Source organism: Hemitrygon akajei, chromosome 6 (assembly GCF_048418815.1).
Source record: "Hemitrygon akajei chromosome 6, sHemAka1.3, whole genome shotgun sequence".
NCBI classification, from domain to species: domain Eukaryota; kingdom Metazoa; phylum Chordata; class Chondrichthyes; order Myliobatiformes; family Dasyatidae; genus Hemitrygon; species Hemitrygon akajei.
The window spans coordinates 95,891,370-95,912,497 of NC_133129.1; the positions used below are offsets into that span (position 1 = coordinate 95,891,370).

The 21,128-nt window shown below is 45.2% G+C and overlaps 1 protein-coding gene across 3 annotated transcripts; it reads left to right on the forward strand.

The window, feature by feature from the left end:
- Positions 1-554: 554 nt before the first annotated feature.
- LOC140729307 (uncharacterized) lies at positions 555-20,785 on the forward strand. Of its 3 annotated transcripts, XM_073048923.1 has the most exons (4): positions 555-842; positions 6,829-6,981; positions 15,472-15,837; positions 17,901-20,785. In XM_073048923.1, exons 2-4 carry the CDS (start codon positions 6,924-6,926, stop codon positions 18,122-18,124), a joined length of 648 nt encoding a protein of 215 aa, XP_072905024.1. In that variant the 5' UTR covers positions 555-842; positions 6,829-6,923; the 3' UTR covers positions 18,125-20,785. The 3 variants fall into 3 exon arrangements, with proteins under 3 accessions (XP_072905024.1, XP_072905023.1, XP_072905022.1); XM_073048922.1 differs by lacking the exons at positions 555-842; positions 6,829-6,981 and having other exon boundaries at positions 14,371-15,837; positions 17,901-18,127; positions 19,033-20,785; XM_073048921.1 differs by lacking the exons at positions 555-842; positions 6,829-6,981 and having other exon boundaries at positions 14,371-15,837.
- The last annotated feature ends 343 nt before the right edge of the window (positions 20,786-21,128 follow it).

Consider the following 21,128-nt stretch of genomic DNA (forward strand, 5'->3'; position numbering starts at 1 on the left):
GAGAGATGACCTGATAGAGGTGGTTAAGACGATGAAAGGCATTGATCATGTGGATAGTCAGAGGCTTTTCCCAGGGCTGAAATGGTTGCCACAAGAGGACACAGGTTTAAGGTGCTGGGCAGAGGAGATGTCAGTGGGAATTTTTTACTCAGAGAGTGGAATGGGCTGCCGGCAACAGTGGTGGAGGTGGATACGATAGGGTCTTTTAAGAGGCTTTTCGATATATACATGGAGCGTAGTGAAATAGAGGGCTATAGGTAAGCCTAGTAATTTCTAAGGTAGGGACCTGTTCGGCACAGCTTTGTGGGCCGAAGGGCCTTTATTGTGCTGTAGGTTTTCTATGTTTCTAACTTTGTGGCAACAGTACAATGCAGTACATGTTAATAGAAAGAGAAAAAAAACTATGAATTACATGAAGTGTATATATTAAATAGTTAAATTAAATTAGTGCAAAAATAGAAATAAAAAGCAGTGGTATTAAAATAGTGATATGAAACCTGATCCTGACACTACGGAGGCTGGTGCAGTGCTGGTTCAGCGACCCGGAAGTGTGAGTGGGGTGGAGTTGAATAGAATCGGTCTAACTACTGCACGCCCTCGCAACCCCAGTCCCAGAGGGTCTGCAGAGGCAGTGGACGACCGTGGAACAGGTTGTCGGCTCCAGCGGATTATTGAACCCCACTGCGCAGTCACCGCTTCCTCAGTCTGGGATTTGTCCGTACACCGACAGGAATCCGTTCCGAGAAAAGAGCGTCCTTGCTGCTTCGTCTGAGTACCCATTGTTGCCGAGCCGGGCTACCGCAAGGGTCCCCTTGGGTGGACGCTTCAATGCTTCGGGTGATGTGAGTACCCCGCTGCGGAATCTGAATTCAAAATTAAATGTAACAGCTCATATCTTGTCCATACTCCACCAACCGCCGCCGCTGGGCTATAAACAGACTGTCCAGCGGATGAACCCGCAGCCAGTTTATTGATGTAATTCAGGGAATTTCATTGTGTAGGTGAGAGATTCCATTCTCTGTTTGTTTCCTAGAATCTGCACCGTGATTTGCCCCTTGATGTAATAAACGGCCATTCGTTTCAATAGAATCTGCCTGACCTGCTGAGTTCCTCCGGCATTGAGAAATAGACTACAAATACCAGCTTTGCCTATAAAACAATATCATAAGGGAAATGACTCACAGGAGATATAAAATCCCCGTCTGAATATCAATCCACTTCGCTCACCGTGTAGTTGGAGATGTTTCCTGGAAATGCTGAGACGCTCGACGAAAGATTAGGTTAGGGTTTGGATTAGGGTCAGAATTAGTGGTGTCCATCATGTCTGATGATGACAGGAACTCTGAGCGGGGGAGTTTTTAAAGTACAAAGGCGGTTGCACTGGGGCAGTTCCAGTCTCTCTACCTCAGAAGTCCGGATCCAGGGGTACGAACAAGCGTCACCAACTGGGGTCTTCCTTCCTTGCAGTGGGTGACCGTGACGTTTCCTGTGCCTTATTGTGCCCTTCGCTCTCCACGGAGCGTTGCAGTACCACCTCCCTGGCTGTTGGATCTCACTGCAGATCTCATCCGTCCAGCCCACTGAAGTTGACTTGGCATGCTCGGACAGGCATGTCCTTCTCTCACTGGGGTACGAGGCCACCGGCTACCCTTACCTAGTTTAGCCCGCCTGCCGGAGCAATGTTCCTATGAAAATTACAATTTGGAGGATGCAATCATCTAAAGCACTTTTTAACAGCAGTCCATTATCTGTACCAGGCGTCAGCTGGCCTCGTTCATTTACAGTCAAAAGAACATGAATTCTGCTGCTAATAACTATTAGGAACTAGTACAGAGTTTTATAGTACTGCAGAGGTATTGGTAGTTCTAATTGAAAGTTCAGAGTAAAGTTATTATTAAAGTACATACAATATATGTTACTATTACAACCCTGAGATTCATTTTCTTGTGGGCATACTCAATAAATCTATAGAATAATAAACGTAACAGGATTAATAAAATACCGCACCAACTTGGCCATTCCACTACAGTGCAGAAGACAATCTGCAAATACAAAAGGAAGAAATAATAATAGTAAATTAATTAACAATAAATAAACTGGACAATAAAATTTTTGAAAGTGTTGCTTCCTCGGAATTTTTTTTTTGTTTAAGATAGACCGTTGAAGCTAAACACAGATATAATTTCAGGCTCTTTGTATCACGTAGGAATTTTGACAAACTAGAAATTAACTTTTATTGCATATAATTGTTTAATTACAATATGGTGCTGACACTTTGCAAGAGTTCAATTAAGTTGAAGAAGTTTTGTTGATGATTTTCATTTGTACTCGGTGTCTGAGGCTTCTCACTGAAGAGTCCAACAGTAATCAGCCGACATTGATGGATTCCAGTTGTCCTGATACCATTTCTCCATGACCGCAATGTCCTAGTGAAACCTTTCACCGTGCTCGTCACAGACATCGCCAGGATTTGCAGGGAAGAAGTCTAAATGGGAATGCAGAAAATGAATCTTTAGTGACATGTTGCACTTCATGGTTTTCTATGCTTGAAGCAGGTTGTTAACTAGCTGCATGTAACTTGTTGCTCTGTCGTTGCCAAGAAAATTTTCAACAACATCCTTGAATGCCTTCCATGTGATTTTCTCCGGTCCCACTGGAAGTTCTTTGAATTGCCTGTGATGACCTGTTTGAGTTGTGAGCCAACAAAAACATCTTCCTTAATCTTGGCATCAGTTATTCTGGGAAACATCTGTCTCAAATATCAAAATCCTTCATGGAAACGTACAGCCCTTTCTACAACATGTCCTACCCTGCCTCTGCTTGCCCAGGCACGTCTGGACAGGATAGAAAACATTTCAGCTTAAGTTGTTGGGAATATTTTAATTGACTTGAATTATGAATTGGAAATGAGTTGTGCGAACATTTCAATGACGGGGCAAGTGAAACTGAGTGGCTATCCCCTTTGGTTCAAGGGCCTAATGGATACAAAAATTGTTAATTAAACAGCAGCTTGTCTTTTTTAAATACTTTTAAAAATTAATTCTATGAATGAATTAAAACTGGCTATGAAACTGCTACTTTAATCTAAATATCCTGGTTCTGATTAGAAACATAGAAAATCTACAGCACAATACAGGCCCTTCGGCCCACAAAGTTGTGCTGAACATGTCCCTACCTTAGAAATTACTAGGGTTACCCATAGCTCACTACTTTTCTAAGCTCCATGTACCTATCCAGGAGTCTCTTAAAAGACCCTATTATATCTACCTCCACCACCATTGCCGGCAGCCCATTCCACGCACTCACCACTCTCTGAGTAAAAAACTTACCCCTGACATCTCCTCTGTACCTACTCCCCAGCACCTTAAACCTGTGTCCTCTTGTGGCAACTATTTCAGCCCTGGGAAAAAGCCTCTGACTATCCACACGATCAATGCTTCTCATCATCTTACACACCTCTATCAGGTCACCTCTCATCCTCTATTGCTCCAAGGAGAAAAGGTTGAGTTCACTCAACCTATTCTCATAAGGCATGCTCCCCAATCCAGGCAACATCCTTGTCAGTTGTTTGCACTGTTAGAGATAAGCAGAGAGGAAGAGGTGGAGAATTTCTTAAATGCATTTATTTTAATGCTAGGAGCATTGTAAGAAAGGTGGATGAGCTTAGAGCATGGATTGATACCAGGAAATATGATGTTGTAGCTATTAGTGAAACATGGTTGCAGGAGGGGTGTGATTGGCAACTAAATATTCCTGGATTTCTGGAGGGACAAGAGACGGAGGTGTTGCATATCAGAGAAAATATTACAGCGGTGCTCTGGCAGGATAGAGGGCTTGTCCAGGGAGGCTATTTGGGTGGAATTGAGGAATGGGAAAGATGTAGTAATACTTATAGGGGTGTATTATAGACCACCTAATGGGGAACAAGAATTGGAGGAGCAAATTTGTAAGGAGATAGCAGATATTTGTAGTAAGCACAGGGTTGTGATTGTGGGAGATTTTAATTTTCCACACATAGACTGGGAAGCCCATTCTGTAAAAGGGCTGGATGGTTTGGAGTTTGTAAAATGTGTTCAGGATAGTTTTTTGCAGCAATACATAGAGGTATCAACTAGAGAAGGGGCAGTGTTGGATCTCCTGTTAGGGAATGAGATAGGTCAGGTGACAGAGGTATGTGTTGGGGAGCACTTCGGGTCCAGTGACCACAACACCATTAGTTTCAATATAATTATGGAGGATAGGACTGGACTCAGGGTTGAGATTTCTGATTGAAGAAAGGCTAACTTTGAGGAGATGCGAAAGGATTTAGAATGAGTGGATTAGGACAATTTGTTTTATGGGAAGGATGTAATAGAGAAATGGAGATCATTCAAAGGTGAAATTTTGAGGGTACAGAATCTTTATGTTCCTGTTAGGTTGAAAGGAAAGGTTAAAAGTTTGAAGAGAGCCATGGTTTTCAAGGGATATTGGAAACTTAGTTCAGAAAAAGAGAGAGATCTACAATAAATATAGGCAGCATGGAGTAAATGAGGTGCTCGAGGAATATAAAGAATGTAAAAAGAATCTTAAGAAACAAGTTTTGAAAAGCTAAAAGAAGATACGAGGTTGCTTTGGCAAGTAAGGTGAAAATAAATCCGAAGGGTTTCTACAGTTATATTAATAGCAAAAGGATAGTGAAGGATAAAATTGGTCCCTTAGAGAATCAGAGTGGACAGCTATGTGTGGAGCCGTAAGAGATGAGGGAGATTTTGAACAATTTCTTTTCTTCGGTATTCACTAAGGAGAAGGATATTGAATTGTGTAAAGTAAGGGAAACAAGTAGGGAAGTTATGGAAACTATGACGATTAAAGAGGAAGAAGTGCTGGTGCTTTTAAGAAATATAAAAGTGGATAAATCTCTGGGTCCTGACAGGATATTCCCTGGAACCTTGAGGGAAGTTAGTGTAGAAATAGTAGGGACTCTGATGGCAATATTTCAAATGTTATTAGAAACTGGGATGGTGCCAGAGGATTGGCGTATTGCGCATGTTGTTCCATTGTTTAAAAAGGGTTCTAAGAGTAAACCCAGCAATTCTAGGCCTGTAAGTTTGATGTCAGTGGAGGGTAAATTAATGGAAAGTATTCTTAGAGATGGTATATATAATTATCTGGATAGACAGGGTCTGATTACTCAGAGAGTGGTAGCTGTGTGGAATGAGCTTCCAGTAGAAGTGGTAGAGGCAGGTTCAATATTGTAATTTAAAGTAAAATTGGATAGGTATATGGACAGGAAAGGAATGAAGGGTTATGGACTGAGTGCAGGTCAGTGGGACTAAGTGAGAGTAAGCGTTCGGCACGGGCTAGAAGGGCCGAGATGGCCTGTCTCCGTGCTGTAATTGTTATATGGTTAAGTCTCCTCTGCACCCTTTCTATGGCTACAACATCTTGTATGTACAATTTGATTCAAAAACAGACAATTAAATCAGGAATTCATAAATCAAGACAAAAATGGGAATCTGATTTGAATGTTAAAATTGATGGAAAAAACTGGTCAAGATTATGTTCTGATAGTATGATAAATACAATAAATGTTTGACTTAGATTAGTACAATATAATTTTTTGCATCAATTATATATAACACCACAGAAAATAAATAGATTAAATTCAAATATGTCTGGCCAATGTTTTCGATGTAATCAAGAAATTGGTACTTTTTTACATTCTACTCGGTCTTGTTTTAAAATTCAACCATTTTGGATAAATCTAAGACTTTTATTGGAACAAATTACTGGAGTACAACTCCCACATAGCCCAATATTATTTTTATTAGGAGACATTGAAGGGACAATACCGAAACTTAAATTGAATAAGTATCAGAAAAAATTTATTAAAATTGCATTGGCAGTAGCCAAAAAAGTTACTACAGTTACTTGGAAATCTGACATATTTAACTATGGATCATTGGAATAATGAAATATATAGCTGTATTCTACTTGAAAAAATGACTTATAATCTAAGAAATGAATATGATATATTTTTGAAAATTTGGCACCCATATCTACAAAAGGTAGGACTAAATATATAGGTCCTTTGAAGATAAAATTACCAAGTAATTGGGAAAAATAAAAATTAAAATTAAAATTATTTTGAACTCCATGGAGCATGTGGGGATCCTCCGATATTCAGGCAATCTTTCTCTCTTTTCTTTCTTTTTTTCTCTCTCTTTAGATAAGAGTTTAAGGGGGGAGGGTTAAGGGGAGGGAGAGGGTCAATATTAATTTTTTTTCATTATTCTAATATTTCATTTTCTATGTAATTCTTTAAAAATGTAATAATTTTTTAAAAATACTATATTCTGCCATCATATTTGACCTACCAAAATGAACCACTTCACACTCATCTGGGTTGAACTCCATCTGCCACTTCTCAGCCCAATTTTGCATCCTATCAATGTCCCACTGTAACCTCTGACAGCCCTCCACACTATCCACAACACTTCTAACCTTTGTGTCATCAGCAAACTTCCTAACCCATCCCCCCACTTCCTCATCCAGGTCATTTATAAAAAATCGCGAAGAGTAGGGGTCCCAGAACAGATCCCTGAGCCACTCCACTGGTCACCGACCTCCAAGCAGAATATGACCCGTCTACAGCTACTCTTTGCCTTCTGTGGGCAAGCCAGTTCTGGATCCACAAAGCAATGTCCACTTGGACCCCATGCCTCTTTACTTTCTCAATAAGCCTTGCATGGGGTACCTTATCAAATGCCTTGCTGAAATCCATATACACTACACCTCCTGCTCTTCCTTCATCAATGTGCAAGTCATTATTGTTGATTTCTGTCTTAGGGGAATTTGGCTGAGCTGGGAATTTCCAATGAGGAGATAATGTAATATATAAAAGAGCAGGCAGAACTTTCACAATCAGTGAGTACTGCTGCAGCATGGAGATCCTGCGGCTGGTGACAGCTCTCCTGCTTGTCGTGGGGATCACCGGATCAGGTCAGTATATCGGGGGAGGAGTGAAGTGGTGGGGAAAGTTGGCTAGATTCTTGCGCTTGGGTAGTCTGCGCCAATTCGTTGATCTGACGTGGTTGGCTGATATCTGAGGCACAATGCTGTAAGAGAAGCTGACTTTCAAATCTTCCCCCCCCCCCCCAACTCCCTCCCAATGGTCCAACAAGAACCAATATATGCAATTTGTGGTTGGTGCTTGGGTCTGGAAACTGGATCTAAGAATTTATTCAAGGATTCAGCAACACCGGCAATAAACCTGGCCTACAGTTGTGGCTTCTTACTGTGCCCAAATAGGCCGCCATGTTTCCTCCAGTCAGCATGTCCACGCATGCCAAGGGTTTGACTTTTTCTTACACTCAGCCCCCTCCCCTGTCTGGAAGATGAACAAACCTTTCGGAGCAGTTGGATTGAACTCTTTAAAGTTCTGTGTGCTGAAAGCTCTTGCCTGATTGGTGGATTGTGTTGACCAATCCATTGAGATGGAGGGCATCATGGGAAAGAAATCATGAGAAAGCTTTGGGACAGAGTTGAGACGTGGGCACACAGTGGGCAGAGCTGCTGTCTCTCTCTGGGCTCCAGACCTGAGTTCAGTGTGTGTGTGTGTGTGTGTGTGTGTGTGTGTGTGTGTGTGTGTGTGTGTGTGTGTGTGTGTGTGTGTGTGTGTGTGTGTGTGTGTGTGTGTGTGTGTGTGTGTGTGTGTGTGTGTGTGTGTGTGTGTGTGTGTGTGTGTGTAGTTTGCACCTTCTCCCCTTGACTACGTGGGTTTCCTCCGGGTGCTCTGGTTTCTTCCCACAGCCCAAAGACGTACAGGTTGGCAGGTTAATTAGTCATTGTAAATTGTCCAGTATTAGGCTGGGGTTAAGTCAGGGAATTGCTGGGCACCCTGGCTCAAAGGGCCAGCAAGACCTGTTCTGCGCTGTATCCCCAGAATTAAATAAATAAATATTTGTTTACTATTGTGAAAGAAAAGCTTGTTTTCCCTGTGGAAATTGAGGCAACAAGCTCAACATCCGGGCAGACAGGGATTGTCCTTGCGGAAAGGTCCAGAGGGAGATCATTGGTATATTAGTGGGGGATACCTGCCACCGGCCGTCCCCTACCTTTCCCTAACTCCCCTGACCTGCAGTCCCACTCATTCTGATGTGCTTCTGGGCATGGGGAACCCTCCAAAATTCCAATGGTCATCGAGTCCCATGGCATAGAAACATCAAATCTGCCGACCATCAAACAATAATCTTATCTTACTTCTATTTTTCCCTTATTCCCATGCACCCCCCCCCAGATTTTACCCCCCATCCACACACTAGGGAAGGCAATTAACCCTCCAAACCATCATTGGGATATGGGAGGAAACCAGAGCACCCAACGAAACCCATGTGATCACAAGGAGAGTGATACATACACAATTCTGGAGGAATTCAGTAGATCAGGTGGCATCTAGTTAATCCCTCCAGCGATTGGATTGGGTGGCAGGGTGGAGATACGACTCTACCAAAGGAGGTGTAAGGTGTTCATTCCCTCCGCGAGCCTGCAGGAGGATACTGGTGGGGATGACGGTAGAACAGAGGTGCCTAGAGTCTCTGGGACTGGTTCACAAGGCGTAGTATAGATATGTCTCGCAGGAGAAGTAGGTCTCAAATGTCAGGGTAGGCAACTATGGCTGACAAGAGAAGTTAAGGACTCCATAAATGCCAAGGGCATATAAGGTAGCAAAAGTGAGTGAGAATTTGGATGACTAGGAAGCTTTTAAAATCCAACAAAAGGCAACTAAAAGAGCTACAAGAAGGGAGAAGATGAAATACAAGGGCAAACTAGCCAATAATATAAAGCAGGACACTAAAAGTTTTTTCAGTTATATAAAGTGTAAAAGGGAGGTGAAAGTTGATTTTGGACCACTGGAAAATGATGCTGGTGAGGTAGTAATGGGGGACAAAGAAATGGCAGATGAATTTAATGGGTACTTTGCATCAGTCTTCACTGTAGAAGACACTAGCAGCGTGCCAGAGGTCCATAAGTGTCAGGGAGCAGGAGTGAGCGCCATTGCTATTACAAAGGAAAAAAAGTGCTAGGCAAACTGTAAGGAGAAGCACTGTCAGGATGAAGGGTCTCGGCCCGAAACATCGACAGTGCTTCTCCTTATAGATGCTGCCTGGCCTGCTGTGTTCCACCAGCATTTTGTGTATGTTGTTTGAATTTCCAGCATCTGCAGATTTCCTCATGTTTGCTTGGCAAACTCAAAGGTCTTAAGGTGGAAAAGTCACCTGGACCAGATGGACTACATCCCAGAGTCCTGAGAGAGGTTGCTGAAGAGATAACGGATGCAATGGTCATGATCTTTCAACAATCACTTGATTCTGGCATGGTCCCCAAGCGCTGGTAGATTGCAAGTGTCACTTCTTTAAGAAGGGAGGAAGGTAAAAGAAAGGAAATTATAGGCCAGTTGGCCTCACCTCAGTGATTGGGAAAGTTTTGGAATCCATTATTAAGGATGAGATTTCAAGGTACTTGGAGACTAATGATATAGCAAGTCAAAGTTAGCATGGTTTCTGTAAGGGGAAATCTTGCCTGACAAATCTGTTAGAGTTCTTCAAGGAAGTAACAAGCAGGGTGGACAAAGGAAAGGCAGAGGATATCATTTACTTGGATATTCAGAAGGCATTTGATAAGGTGCCTCACATGAGGCTGCTTAACAAGATAACATCTTAGATACATGATAGATGCTGGCACGGATAGAGGATTGGCTGACAGGCAGGAGGCAGTGAGTGGGAATAAAGGGGGCCTTTTCTGGTTGGCTACCAGTGACTAGTGGTGTTCCTCAGGGGTCAGTATTGGGACCACTACTTTTCACATTGTTTGTCAATGATTTGGATAATGGAATTGATGGCTTTAGGCAAAGTTTGTAGATGATATGAATACAGGTGGAGGGTAGGGTTTGCTGAGGAAGCAATGTGATTGCAGCAGGACTTAGACAAATTGGAAAAATGGGGCAAAAAAGAGGCAGATGGAATACAGTGTGGGGAAATATATGTTAATGCATTTTTGTAAAAGGAACAATAGTGCGAATTATTATGTAAATGGAAAGAAGGTTCAAACATCAGAGGTGCAGAGGGACTTGGGAGTCCTCGTGCAAGTCTCCCAGAAGGTTAATTTACAGGCTGAGTTGACTTTTATAATGGAGGACTGGATGCGGATCTTGAAGTTGGTTAACTCTTCCTCGATTTGTGCTAGCCATTCATTGATTCAATTTAAAATTGTACATCGTTACTATTTGACGAAGGAGAGATTGTCTAAAATCTTTCCTAATGTTGATAGTTATTGTGATAGATGTAAAACTGAGACAGCTACACTGACACACATGTTTTGGTCTTGTTCTATAGTGGAAGAGTTTCGGAAGTCAGTTTTCTCTACAATTTCTAAAGCACTTAAAATTAATTTACAACCTAACAAATTAACTGTGCTCTTTGGAATAATACTTCAAAATATCCGTGGTAGTTCTTTGTCTGACCAACCTGTTATTACATTTGTTACATTGATAGCTAGGAGGGCCATTCTGTTGAAGTGGAAGGATACGTCGGCTCCCACTCTGTCACAATGGTTCTCTCAAGTGATGTTATGTCTTAGTTTGGGGAAAATTAGAAGTTGAACCTTTGAAGCTATGTTTGATTTTGAGAAAAGGTGGGGTTCATTTGCTCGTTACTATCATTTGAGTTAATTGATTGATTTCCTCCACGATCTGATTGTAAATTTTGATATAATTTTTTCTTGCTGGCGGTTTGATGTTTATCTTTAGAAGTTTTTTGTATGACGCATGGCTCCGGGGTTGAACACCTAATGGGTTATTTTTTTTCCCTCACCTTTCTTTGCTTTAGTAGGGTTTTTTTTTCTTTTCTTCTCTTTTTTTGTATCACCATATTTTTCAATCCTTAGTATTGTTGTTTTTTTCCTTGGAGACATTGTAAGTGTTACCAATGTACAATGTCCTGTGTATGTTACTCAAAATGGCTTCTTTGGTTTGTTAAGAGTAGGAATGCTTCTTTGTCTGATAAGTGTTTCTCTCGCAGTTGTTTAGCTTTAGACTTGCTGATATGGGGATTGTATTCATTTGTTAACCAATGGGGAATGTTATTTTGTCTTGTGAGGCTGGGAACTTGGGGGGGGGGGGGGGGTTTTCGCGGTCTTTTGAGGAGAGTCGAGAGGAAGACGCCGAGGAAGGTGGACGTGCGCTGCACTGCTTGGTTGACCACCGGGGGTGGTCCCAGGTGCGAAGACGTGGAGGCCGGAGGCAAGCGACGAGGGGTCGAATGGTTCGATGGTTGAGCTCCAACGATGTGCACTAAACTGACTGAACTTTGATAAGTTGGCGCCTTTTGTTTTTTTTCTTTCCTTTCATATATATTGTATTGCCTAGTACTCTTTTAGTTTTAGTAAACTCTTTAAAGTGTATTTCATAACGGTATCTGGTGTGAATTTGATACTGTGTGCGGGCGCGAGGCATAAACTTGATTCTCACAGCACCTGCGTGTACGGGAGGTGGGGTTGGTGTGTGGCTGGATCTCCTTTTCCCCTAGACATATACCAGCCTGTTGGGTAAGTGTTACACCTACTTCGATGTACTCTTCTTATTTTGGATAATAATAATAATAATAATAATAAAAAGATTTTAAAAGAATTTACAGGTTGAGTCTGCGGTAAAGAAGGTAAATGCAATGTTGGCATTTATTTCAAGGGGAATAGAATATAAAAACAAGGAGTTAATGCTGAGGCTTTATAGTTAGGCCATACTTGGAGTATTGTTGACAGTTTTGGGCCCCCTATCTCAGAAAGGATGTGTTGTCATTGGAGAGAGTCCAGAGGAGGTTCACAAGGATGATTCTGGGAATAAAGGGGTTAACATATGAGGAGCATTTGGCAGCTTTGGGCCTGTACTCACTGGAATTTAGAAGAATACAGGGCCATCTCATTGAAACCTACCGAATGTTGAAAGGACTAAATAGTGCAGATGTGGAGAGGATGTTTCCTATGATGGGGGTATCCAGCACTAGAGGGCACAGTCTCAGAACTGAGGGGTGATCTTTTAAAACAGAGGTAAGGAGGATTTTTTTAGCCAGAGAGTAGTGAATCTGTGGAATGCTCTGCCACAGACTGCGGCGGAGGCCAAGTCCGTGGGTATATTTAAAGCGGAAGTTGTTCGTTTCCTGATTGATCAGGGCATCAAAGGATACGGTGAGAAGACAGGTGTATGGGGTTGAGTGGGATCAGGGATCAGTCATGATGGAATGGCGAAGCAGACTCGATGGGCTGAATGGTCTAATTCTGGTCTTATGATGTAAGGCAAAGGCAAACCACTCCTGTAGAACAATTTCCCAAGAACAATCTTGGTCTTGGAAAGACCATGATCACCCACATCACAGCGTATAATGGTGATTGATGAGAGTACCCATCGATGCTGCCTGACCTGCTGAGTTCCTCCAGCATTTTGTGTGTGTTGCTCTGGACTTGCTCGTGTCTGTTTTCCAGGGATGAAATGTCTATTACCAGAGGGCATGCATTGAAGGTGAGAGGGGGTAGTTCAAGGGGTATGTGAGGGGTAAGTTTTTTCACTTAGAGAGTGGCGAATGCCTGGTATGGTGGTAGAGGCAAATACATTAGAGGCTTTTAAGAGATGTTTGGATAAGCACATGGAAGATGGAGGGATTGTGTAGGTAGGAGGGATTAGTGTTTGGGTGTTTCTGATGTGCTTTTTAGCTGGGTCAGCACAACATTGTGGGCTGAATGGCCTGTTCCTGTGCTGTACTGTTCTATGTTTTACAAGAGGTCTATTCAAGTGTCTGTTCCATGTTGACAAATACAGTACTGTGGAAAAAACCTAGGCACCCTAGCTACATATATGTGCATGTGACAAGTAAAAGTATTTATCTTTACTCTATGGGTGCAGAATGATGGGACTAGACAAATTAATAGTTCTGCAAGGATAGATGGGCTGATGGGCCGGTTTCTATGCTATCCTGTGACTCTATGCTACAATGCTTCCTGTGATGCATCCCTAAAAATCGGCAAAGGTCAACAGGGACTAGCTGAACTTCTTTTAGCATCGAGAAAGCCTGCAGATGCTGGAAATCCAGAGCAAAATGCGGGAGGATTTAAAACAGGCAGCATTTGTGGAAATGAATAAACAGCTTCGGTCCAAGACGCTCCTTCAGCACTGAAAAGGAAGGGGGAGTTTCTGAGCCTTCTGAGGAAGTAGAGGCGCGGATTTACCTCCAAGCAACGGCAGAACTCATTACAGACAGAAGATTTCTTTCACGGATTGGGATTAGTTTATCAAGTGGAAATTCACGGGTTACCATGAAATGTGTTTAAACACAGCGCAATTCAAGTCCTGTAGATCTCTGCCCCACTTTGTCACAGGAGGTGACCACTAGGCTGTGTGTGTGTATGTCACAGGATCCCGTACGTCGGAGCTGTAAGGCCTCGCCGCAGAGCTAGCAAGCGTCCCGTGATATCATGCACATTCTGGTCTGAAAACTCCCCCCACCCCGTGTCAGCTTGGGTTCGTGGTCATCTTTCACTTTCTGAGGGCGTTGTGCTGCAGGGCGGAGAGGAGCGGGGACGGATTCTAATCAAAACGGCTGGCGGATAAGATAGAAAGGGAACCGAAAGAGATTTCATTTGCAGGGAAACAAAACGCCTGGGGCTTTCCGAAAGAGGAGGAAATCTCGCAGAGTTTGTTTCTATTTTAAATCATGTTTAACACCCGCGCCCCCCTCGAAGGCCCAGGTTCAATAATCTGACAGCACCTGAGCCAAATGGAAAACCCCGAGGAAATTATCGTTTTGTTCCTATGATTCATTGAAAACTGACTCAATTTTGGGAAATTCCCACCACGATATATTACCTGGATTTATCGCGACTTTCTTTTTTTGGTGTTTAAAACACATTTACTGAGAAGCAAAAAAAAAAGTCATTGAGAGATAAATAAAACAGAAACCGTCAAATCCGTGGTAAACACCCATCTCATGTTATTTTCTCCATATCCCCATTAACCCCCCACCTCCAGATTCTACCCTTTACCCACACATAATGAGGGGACGGTGATTTGCAGCAGCTGATTAACCCCTTCCTATCATCCACACAGTTGTGGTGAGGGAACCGGGTCACCAGGAAAAATGTACTAATCTAACAATCTATCCATCTCCCCCCCCCCCACTCCGCCCTCTCCTCCCTGTACCCCACACTCACTACTCCTCCTGCCTCTCCCCTCCCCCTCTCTCCCCCTTCCCCCTCTCTGTACCCCACACTCTACCCCCTCTCACTACCCTTTCCTGCCCCTCCCTTTCCCTACTCCCTCCTCTCCCTATCCCTCTGTACCCATCCACTCTCCATAGCTGCTTTCCCTCTCCCACCTCTTCCCCCCATGTCTCTGTTCCCCGGAGGTGGGGATGGAATTCAGCTCTCTGTAGCTGTAAGTCGGTCATTCTACTGCTCCTCTACTGCCCCTCCTCTGTTAACGTGGAGCTTGCAGCTCTGCCTTGTATTAGCCCACTAATACAGTAGACACCACATGCCTGTGACTGAGGGGGCACCCCACAACCTCTGCACCTTCCCAAGGGCCCAGTGGCTGACCTGGCCCGCGAGTGGACCGAGGGGGAGCTCCAGCCGCGGAGGAGCGAAGGGATGGTCGACGTTTTGTGTCAGACCGCTGTTCTGGAGTAGGCTGAGAGAAGCAGTGGGGTAGTGTGTGTGGCCGGCAGAAGGAGCTGAGAGGAAGTAGTAAGGCAGATGATAAACACGAGAGACTGCAGACGCTGGAAATCCAGAGTAATGCACAAAAATGTTGGAAGAACTCAGCAGGTCAGGCAGCAGCTATGGAGAGGAATAAACAGTCGATGTTTTGGGTTGAGTCTCTTCATCAAAACTGGAAAGGAAGGGGGCAGAAACTGGAATAAAAGGTGGAGGAACTGGCAGGTGATAGGTGAGACCAGGTGAGGGGGAGGGGTGGCTGAAGTAAGAATTAAGATAGGTGGAAAGGGAGAGGTCTGAAGAAGAAGAAATCTGATAGGAGAGGAGAGTGGAGGGGGGAAGTGGGAAGGAAAGGAAGGAGGTAGGCAGGCGAGAAGAGAGGAGTGCAGAATGTGGAACCAAAAAGGAGAGAAGGGAGAGGAGTCAAGAAATTACCAGTAATTGAAGAAGTCGATGTTCATGCTGTCAGATTGGAGGGGAAGGGTGAAAGAGAGACAGAGACAAAAGGGTGATGTGGAGGATGGAGCAAAAAGGGATTCGATGGGCCAAAGGGCCAGGCACTGGCCTTGAACATGGATGAAAGAGAAATGGAGGGAGGGAAAGGTCAGATTGACCTTGGGGGAGGTTCAAAGGTCGGCATGATGTCATTGGCCAAAGGGCCTGTGTTGTGCTATAACATTCTATGTCCGTTCTCGCAAAAGCATCTCTCACACCAGGTCCGTCTCCTTCCCGCAGAACATCTCAGCTGTCAGCACAACAGAACCGAGCTCGAGGGCTTATCACACCAGGGTGTGGAGCTCCTTTGCCTCTTCTCCTGGAAGGGCCACGAGCCTCTGGAGCACATGGTGGTTTGGAAAGTGGCGCTGAACCGCTCGGGGAATATCCTCTTGGTACACGGTCAGGAGAACCAAGCGGTGGAGCAGGACACTACGTTCAGGGGCAGGACCGAACTGCAGGCAGCTTGGTTCTCCAAAAGAAACGCCACCTTAAGACTCCATGGACTGAGCCCGGAGGAGGAGGGAACATACACTTGTCACATCACCACGATGAATCCTTTCAACACGGTGATGTGCGCGGAGGTGACCTTGACTGTACAGCCAGGTGAGCAGGGCTGATCCCCAGTGGAGATCCAGGAAATTCTGCAGGTGCTGGAAATCCAGAGCACCGCACACACACGCACACACACCGCGCACACACGCACACACACGCACACACACCGCGCACACACGCACACACACCGCGCACGCACGCACGCACACAAATGTTGGAGAATCTCAGCCCCTCATCATCACGCAGCATTTATGGAGGGGTATGATAGTCAACATTTTGAGCTGAGACCCTTATTCAGGACCAGAAAGGAAGGGGGCAGCAGAAAGCAGAATGAGAAGATGAGGGTAGAGGAGGAGTCAAATCTGCTTCTCCTCATACTGCCTTCCATGTTCGAGGCCAGTCCGTGGCCATTTGTCTCTCGAGCTCCTGCTAGCTCCATCCTCCACATCATCTTCTTGCCTCTGTCTCTCCCCCACTTCCCCTCCAACCTGATGGCATGAACATCATCTTCTTGCCTCTGTCTCTCCCCCACTTCCCCTCCAACCTGATGTCATGAACATCATCTTCTTGCCTCTCTCTCTCCCCCTTCCCCTCCAACCTGATGTCATGAACATCATCTTCTTGCCTCTCTCTCTCCCCCTTCCCCTCCAACCTGATGTCATGAACATCATCTTCTTGCCTCTCTCTCTCCCCCTTCCCCTCCAACCTGATGGCATGAATATTATCTTCTTGCCTCTCTCTCTCCCCCTTCCCCTCCAACCTGATGTCATGAACATCATCTTCTTGCCTCTCTCTCCCCCACTTCCCCTCCAACCTGATGTCATGAACATCATCTTCTTGCCTCTCTCTCTCCCCCTTCCCCTCCAACCTGATGGCATGAATATTATCTTCTTGCCTCTCTCTCTCCCCCTTCCCCTCCAACCTGATGTCATGAACATTATCTTCTTGCCTCTCTCTCTCCCCCTTCCCCTCCAACCTGATGTCATGAACATCATCTTCTTGCCTCTCTCTCTCCCCCTTCCCCTCCAACCTGATGTCATGAACATCATCTTCTTGCCTCTCTCCCCCCCTTCCCCTCCAACCTGATGTCATGAACATCATCTTCTTGCCTCTCTCCCCCCCTTCCCCTCCAACCTGATGTCATGAACATCATCTTCTTGCCTCTCTCTCTCCCCCTTCCCCTCCAACCTGATGGCATGAATATTATCTTCTTGCCTCTCTCTCTCCCCCTTCCCCTCCAACCTGATGTCATGAACATTATCTTCTTGCCTCTCTCTCTCCCCCTTCCCCTCCAACCTGATGTCATGAACATTATCTTCTTGCCTCTCTCTCTCCCCCTTCCCCTCCAACCTGATGTCATGAACATCATCTTCTTGCCTCTCTCCCCCCCTTCCCCTCCAACCTGATGGCATGAACATCATCTTCTTGCCTCTCTCCCCCCCTTCCCCTCCAACCTGATGGCATGAACATGATCTTCTTGCCTCTCTCCCCCCCCTTCCCCTCCAACCTGATGTCATGAACATCATCTTCTCCAACTTCTCTGCCCCTCTGCATTCTCTCCTTTTCCATTCCCCGTTTTGGCTCCCATCTCCCACTCTCCTGCCTGTCACCTTCCTCTTCCCGCTCCCCCATGCTCCAGTCTCCTCTCCTGTCTGATTCGTTCTTCTTAGTCCTTTACCGTGTCCACCTATCCTCTCTCAGCTTCCCATGTCATCCTTCTTCCCCCATCCACCCACCTTTGTCCTCACCAATCCTTTCCATGGATGCAGCCTGACCTGCTGAGATCCTCCAGCGTTTTGTGTGTGTTGATCAATCTAACCTTCCCTCCTACATATCACTCCCTTGTCCTTTAATCCGTGAGCCTATCTAAGACTCTCTTAAATGTTCCTAATGTAGCTGCCTCTACCACCACCCTTACAGTGCGTTCCCCCCCCACCGCTCTCTGTGTAACAATAAAGCTTTCTCTGACACCCTCTCTATACTTCCCTCCAATCATCTTAAAATGATGCAATTATTTGATATCTGCGTTGCCCCAACAAGCGACACAGCCCTCGCAGTCCGAACACCTCCCTCAGCCTTTGTATGAAGTTGATGGGAATTCTCCACAATGGCAGGACCAGAACCAGACAGCAGAAGTGATGAGAATGAGGACGGCTCCAGTCTGACAGTCGGGAATTCAGATCGAATGGAAAACTGGGAGGAGGAACTAACGTTGCGGCCCAGACACAGCAGCGGAATCAGGAACGGACCCCACCTCCTCCTCATCGTTTGCATGCCAGCCTCCCTGCTCCGATACGTCCACAGCCTCCGAACCTTCTCCGACTGGTCCTGTGGATAGACGGTAGTATATTCCCTGACACTCCGCCAATCCCTCACCGACCCTCCCCCAGTGCAGCACTCCCTCGTTGTCACTCCTCCTGCGTATAGCAACCCTCTCTACCACCCTGGCAGAACTGTGTTCCCTCCTCACAATACAGTGCTCCTTGCTCAACGTGGCAATCCCTTCCCTCCACCCCTCCCACAGCACCAGTTTTCATACCCCTGCCTCTGAGAGTGTATTGAACCCACAGATAGGAGAGTGTGAGAGGCAGGCTCACCCACTGAAATGAGCGTCATAGAGTCACACATCACTACAGCACAGAAACAGGACCTTCAGCCCATCTGGTCCATGCTGGACCATTAACCTGCCTAGGCCCATCGACCATGTCCCTCTGTAACTCTCCCATCCATGTACCAATCCAGATCGAACCCGCATCCGTCTTTCCTGCTCGCAGCTCATTCCACACTCACACCACCCTCTTGAGTGAAGTTCTCCTTAAACATTACACCTTTCACCCTTAAACCCACGACCTCTAGTTCCAGTTTCACTCAACCTCAGTGAAAAAAGCTTGTTCGCATTTACCCTACCTTTACCCTTCGTAATTTTGTATACTTCTATTAAATCTCCCCTCCTTCTCTCACGCACTCGGGAATAAAGTCCTAACCTATTCAACGTCTCTCTATAACTCAGGTCCTGAAGTCCTGGCAACATGCTTGTAAATTTTCTCTGTATCTTTAATTTTATTGACACTTTCCCTGTCGGAAGGTGACCGGAACTACACACAATACTCCTAGTTAGGTCTCACCAATATCTCGTACAATTCCAACATCATATCCCATCTCCTGTACTCAGTGTTTTGACTGATGAAGGCCAATGTGCCAAAAGCTCTCTTTATGACCCTCTCTACTTGTGACATCACTTTCAAGGAATTATGGACCGGTATTCCCAGCTCCCTCTGTTCATCCAGATTGTTGACAACAGACCCAGCGCCGAGCCCTGAGGCACTTCGATGCCAAGCGACTGAAGCTTCGTCACCAACGTCCCACACAATGCTCTTCACGCTAAAGAAGCTCGCTCTGTCCCTGTTGACCCCCACCGATTTCTATCAATGCCTCACACAAAGCACCTTATTCAGATGCATCATGCCTTGGGTAACTGCTCTTCCCGTGTCCGAAAGAAACTGCAGAGTTGTGGCCACAGCTCGGCACATCACGGAAACCAGCTCCCTCTCCATGGACTCTGTCTACATTTCCCACTGCCTCAGGAAATCAGCGCAATCAAAGATATTTTGGAATACCTGGATATTCCCGTTTTCCCCCCTCTTCCATCAGGCAGAAGGTACAAAAACCTGAAAGCACGTACCACCAGGCTCAAGGGCATCTCACTTTTATAAACTGTTAAATAGTTCCCTAGTACCATAACTTTGACTCTTGACTTTACAATCTACCTTGTTATTGTGCAAAATATTTGTGTGTATGGTGTTGATGAAGCATTCTTGTTCGTTTAAATAATTAATTACAGGTTACAGGTAGTAAAAAATGCACAGGCTGGTGGTGTGTGGGGTCCGCATGGGACTCCGAGGTGAGTGGTCCTGGGTTCGAATCCGGCCGGTTCCTCACACACTTTCCATCTGTGCTAGATCGGGTGTTGAGCTAGCAACCTGGCCTCACACACAAAAAACATAGACGAAAAAATGCTAAAGAAACGGCAAGATTGCCGCCCGAGGAGTGGAGAGGAACAACGAACGTGAAAACATGTCAATCGCATACATTATGACACTTCCACGTAATACATGCACTAGAAGCAACCCCAGAGTGAGACTCACATTTCGGACTCCCGTGTCTCCCTCTGAACTACTTTAATGCTCTGGAGTTACAAAGCATAATATTAACGACGAGGGTGTTTAAAATGAACGCACCATAGTTCAAGCAAAGTCTTCAAGTTTAAAAAAAAACAGCGCAGCCAGGAACGGTTGAGTTTAAAAATAAAGCAGCCTAGAACGGGCTACGGGCTCTTCGCAAGGGGAGGCACGATTGAGTTTAAAAATAAGACAGAATTAATGGGTTCGTAAAGAGTAAGGAAGACAAGGGACTCCAAACTATGAGTCTAACTACAGGTTTTCTCTAAACGAGGCACACACATATCACGTGGTAGTGTGATGACGTATGCAATTAATATATTTTTACTTATAACCAGTAATTAATTATTTAAACAAACAAGAATGCTTAATCGACAACATATTTACAAGGTTACTCAAATATTACTGAAATATTAAACACACAAGTTCTGATTCTGCATGTGATTGTTCACCTGCTCCGCACTTTCTCTGTTCCCATTGTTCTAACTCAATGCATTGTGATCTGCATGAACAGTATGTGAAACAAGCTTTTCACTGAACCTCGGTACATAATAAACAAACAAACACCAATACTTCACCTTCGTCTTCAAGACCCCGCGCTGAGGGCAGCCCTCGGAAACATGCCACACGAAGGCGTGTCAGATTGCCACGTGCCGAGCCTGAGGTGTTACTGAGCATCGGGGTCGGTGAATCGTGGACCCGAACGCTAACTTCCCAATCTCATTTGGGAAGTTCACTGGCTCGAGGACTCGTTCTTCCTCCCTCCCCAAGTTAACCCCAGGCTGGGTGGACGGTGGTGGGAAGTAAACCTAGAGCGTCAACCGGGGCACGGGGGGGGGGGGGGGGGCAGAAGCCAGAATGAGATCAGTGACCTTCAGGATGTCAGGACAGGTCCCATTTGCTGTTCATGCCGAACGAGACCTGGATGAGATCAGGCTGAAGCACCTTCTTGACCCTTTGCAGATCTTTCAGTGGGGTCGCTGCCGAGGAGAGGGGTTAGCTTCCAGGATTTAGACCCAGGGACAATGAGAGAAGGCTGTACAACCAGATTCAGGCTCAGTTATTACCCTTCAGCCATCAGGCTCCTGGAACCAGTGAGGATAACTTCACTCAACACTACACACAACTGATTCTACAACACTATCAAGGACTCTTCACAGCTCG